Source organism: Penaeus vannamei, chromosome 38 (assembly GCF_042767895.1).
Source record: "Penaeus vannamei isolate JL-2024 chromosome 38, ASM4276789v1, whole genome shotgun sequence".
Taxonomy (NCBI): Eukaryota; Metazoa; Arthropoda; class Malacostraca; order Decapoda; family Penaeidae; genus Penaeus; species Penaeus vannamei.
In genome coordinates, this window is record NC_091586.1 from 28311562 (window position 1) to 28316561 (window position 5000).

General features: G+C 39.0%; 1 protein-coding gene across 8 annotated transcripts in view; it reads left to right on the forward strand.

Moving 5' to 3' along the window:
• The window catches only part of LOC113803749 (uncharacterized), a 23269-nt gene that overhangs the window by 10533 nt on the left and 7736 nt on the right, over window positions 1–5000 (forward strand). For 7 of the 8 annotated variants that reach the window (XM_027354568.2, XM_070115916.1, XM_027354570.2 and 4 more), the window contains 3 exons: window positions 1–35; window positions 355–537; window positions 840–1544. The exon at window positions 1–35 is cut by the window's left edge. In XM_027354568.2, coding sequence (XP_027210369.2) covers window positions 1–35; window positions 355–537; window positions 840–1066 — 445 coding nt within the window. In that variant the 3' untranslated portion in view covers window positions 1067–1544. Of the gene's footprint in view, window positions 36–354; window positions 538–839; window positions 1545–5000 lie in introns of those variants that run through there. The other variant, XM_070115917.1, reaches the window with a different exon arrangement.

Below are 5000 nucleotides of genomic sequence, written 5' to 3' on the forward strand. Positions count from 1 at the left end.
GCGGCTTCCGGAGCTGAAGAGCCTCTATGACCTAGGTAAGTCACTGGCCTATTAGTGTGTGAAGTCACTCGTAATGAACTCGTAATGCCACACGCACACACACACACACACACACACACGAACAAACAGAAAGAAACACAATCAAACATAACATCATTGTGATTCGGACTCGTGGAAGAGGCTGTAGTCTTCACAGACTGCTGGGCTTTAGAACTGTATTGTACGCACTACATGTGTGAATTGCAATGAGAAAACAACTTAAATTTGGACAATTCTTAAGCTTTTGGTTTGGAAGACGAAACACGAAGTGAAATCATCACAAACATCTGACAATCCTTTATGTTGACTTGATAGACATCAGGCTGCTGGAGTGTCCTTCGGCTGCCTCCCTGCCCCTCCTCCCCTACGAGGGCTCCAACCTGACGCTGGACCTGCGGGCCCTCGCGCCCCTGCCACTTCCCTGGGTCTGCGACGTCGTGTGTGCGCTCTGCTCCGCGCGCAGACGCAGCACGCGGCTCCTGCTCCCCTCCGCCTGCGGTGCGTCGGGCCTGTGTGTGGCGTGAGATGGGGGAATGGAAGAGGGCGCGGAGGCTCGCGAAAGGAGAATGGAAGAGGGTGTGGATGCTCGCGAAAGGAGAATGGAAGAGGGTGTGGATGCTCTCGAAAGGAGAATGGAAGAGGGTGTGGATGCTCGCGAAAGGAGAATGGAAGAGGGTGTGGATGCTCTCGAAAGGAGAATGATAGTGCGAAGGGAATGTGGCGACAAGATTGGTCACCTGCATCACTTTCTCTCTCTCTCTCCTCTTCCTTTTTAATACAAATTAACGTTTCTTATCCAGACGACGCACAGGTGGAGAGCATCAAGCAGGAGCTCGAAGGCCGCGGCGCCAGGTTCCCTCCGCTCGCCAAGGGGATCAAGTTCCACTTCGAGGGCGAGCCAGAGGCACAGCGCCCCCTAGCCCCCCCTCCCGCGCTCGTGCCGCCCCCCCAACGGCGCTGGCTGTACTGCGCTCTCGTCGTCGGCGTCGTCTTGGTGGCTCGGCTGATAGTTGTGATGTTGCCATGAATATTGGGGCAACACGCACACACACTCACACACACACACACTCACACACACACATACAGAGCATCTGTCAGCCAGGGTATTCAGCTCCCCTCGTGTGTTGTGTAACAGTATCTGTCTGTATCTCAGCTTTGCCCATGAATATTATTCATATTTATATATTTGTACATATATACATTTATACATACATACATACATACATACACACACACACACACACACACACACACACACACACACACACACAGTGTGTGTGTGTGTGTGTGTGTGTGTGTGTGTGTGTGTGTGTGTGTGTGTGTGTGTGTGTGTGTGTGTGTGTGTGTGTGTGTGTTTAGAAGGATGAAAAGGAGAACCAGTGCTGCGGTTTATTGTAAACGTTTCAGAGATAGTATTTCATCTCCATCATCAGTACTAGAAATAATGAACCAAACACATACAATTAGATGCAGTAAACAAAAGAAACACATAATTCATAAAAAAACAATATTAAATGGGAATAAGATCAAACAAAAATGAAACGGCAGAAACATAGTGAAAAAATGTGTATGGGACATACCAAACAAGTGTGAAATGGTCGTTATGGTGATTACACAGTGAACAGCTAGATGGCTGTGTTGGCATTCAGCTCGGGTTTCATCCTATGGTTATGCAGGGATTCTAGGATGAGGAGGTCGAGTCTCTTAGATGTGGAAGACAGAATTTTAAAACCACTGAGTGAAAGGATGGTCTTCTGTTTGCGAATGATGGCGGGCAGCGGAGAAAGGTGGTTCTCCTTTTCATTCGACGACTACGGTTCCCGAGTGGAAGGTCAGCAACCGAAATTATCACAAGAAGATACGGCCAACCAACGCTCAAGACCTACAGATGGATGTGTTTATATATATATATATATATATATATATATATATATATATATATATATATATATATATGTATATATATATATATATATATATATATATATATATATATATATATTTATATATACATATACATGTATACACACACACACACACACACACACACACACACACACACACACATACACACACAAACACTCACACACAGACACACACACACACATATATATATATATATATATATATATATATATATATATATATATATATACATACACACACACACATATATATGTATATATATATATATATATATATATATATATATATATATATATATATATATATATATATACATATACACACACACACACACACACACACACACACACACACACACACACACACACACACACACACATATATATATATATATATATATATATATACATAAATGGAAATGAATAACCATCTAATGAAGCAGAGAAAATGCGGATATATTTGTGGCAGATGCTTTATATGTCACCTAAAATCTGAAATGTATAACTGTTTATAGAGCAAATGAAAATGAGAATTTTAATATTTCACTATTTTATTCAGACCTTAACAAGATCTCTGAGGTCGATTTTTTTCTAAAAAAAAAAGAAAAAAAAAAAGAAAAAAAAATGCGGGGAGCAAATCCTCATAATCTAGAAAACGATTACTCATTCATTTTAATTTCGTTTTTGATCAGAACTATCTTAGAGCTATACTTTGTTCCATTCACCTTTTTTGGATTTCGACTTGCTTTTATTATTATTATTATTTTTTTGACGTAGGAGATTTCTACTTTAGCAAAAAGCACAGAGAAACATTGAAAAAAAACTAGTTGATATTTTATTTATCTACAAAATGAACCACAATACATTTATTTTGTACTAAATTTGCGTTTGTGAGACGCCCCGAGAACAAAAGTTGGGTCTCGAGACAACGGCAGTTGGTGTTTTACTTATCTTTTCATGATTATTTTGGTATTAACAAAATAGGGTATAAGAATAATCTTGTAACATCTATTTTCTACATGCATTCCGAAGTCTTCCGAAAATCCCCCTCCAAAAAAATACGGCCGTTATGATTTCATTCCTGAATAGAACAATCTTTCATCTCTTGCTTGGCAGATGCACATTTTGGGAATTCGAAAATTTTTGTGTGAATATTTTACGTAGATGACTTTTAGAACACCATAAAAGAGGCCTTTTCATATATACATGTCACTTCCACAAGAAGTACGTGAAAAAAATGCAAAACCTTGTTGCATCATGCAATAGATCTACTATGCAGCTACAAATTAAGACATTACATTAATTTCGGACTGAAAATGCGTGTGTTACGCGTAAAAGTGTTGAGTACAGAAATTTGGCGATTTTTTCCCCTCTCCATATATTTTACAGTGTGGACAACAAATCATATATGAGACAGTTGATGAATATATAAGTATCTATTATTTCCCTTCACCATTGTTATAATGGGGGTTTGCAACGTATAATACTGGCTTGAAATAGCATCGTTCTCCATGCCAGCGAATGTCACACTCGCAGGCGGGGAAACGAGAGAAGCACTCGCAGGGGTTCTCGCGTCGAGGGCCCCAGACACTGCAACTCTACGGGACGAAATGCCCACCTTTCTCATTACACTCAATTTGTATGGATACCATCTCCTGTTGGTATGCGCAAGCACGACCATGTAGACAAATTGGCGAAAGAGGCTTGTAGCAAAGATACTGTAAATATAGATTTTGGGATGCCTCTTGCTAGGGTTACACACATATTAAAAAGTTCTCATAATGAAGAACTGATAGATCTGACGAGCTCACAAAGGCCTGAAAGCTGTCGTATAAGGCACTACGATCAGTATAGAGAATGTAAGCCATCCTCTGGGTGGCATCGAAGTAAAACCAGACAATGTGACGTGGTTATTGCCAGAATACGTTTAGGTTATAGACTGTACTGGCAACTGCAAGGTGCAAGAAGTGCAGATGAATCTAGATGTAGACTGTGTAACGAGGAAAATAAGCGAACGCTTGAGCATTATATCTCGGAGTGTCATGAGGTATAAAGAACTATGTGATTTTATAGCATCTGATACATTGGAAGATATACTCATGCTATATCCTAATTTTACTATGTAAAACCATCATCATCATAGAAAACACCACAGAACACTTTTATGTAAACACAAAGGCAAAGGTAGATCAACTTAGGTAATATACGTTTGCATGCTGTATGACATATTCCCATTTTACCATGAATAATTACTGTAATCACAAAATACTGTACTCCGTCCAATGTAAGTGAATATATGTAACACTGTAATCACGATTGCCCACGCCTGAGCAGTTTGCCAGGGTGGTAAATAAACTTACTTACATATATACAAATACAGGGTGGTGTAAAACTTTGTATATAAGAATTTAAGTACATACAGATCATTTCCATGAACTCCATGACTTTATCCTAGATGGCTTTTGATATCTTATGGAGGAGCAGGAAGGGGCAGGGAGGGGCAGGGGGGGGGCAGGAGGGATGAGATTAGCCAAAGGAAAGACATCCTGCTTTGCTCTCCCTCCTGGCGCAGGGATCGCCTGCCTCCGCTTCGCTCACACACGCCAACAGACATGCAGGCCTATGTATATATATATATATATATATATATATATATATATATATATATATATATAGAGAGAGAGAGAGAGAGAGAGAGAGAGAGAGATAGATAGATAGATAGATAGATATGTATGTGTGCATATAGATATATATATATATATATATATATATATATATATATATATATATATATATATATATATATATATATATATATATATATATACACACACACACACACACACACACACACACACACACACGCAGACACACACACAGACATATATATATATATATATATATATATATATATATATATAATATATATATATATATATATATATATATATATATATATATATATATATATATATATGTACATATATATGCACACACACACATGTCCCCCAGGGGAACCACGGGATTCCACCTGGG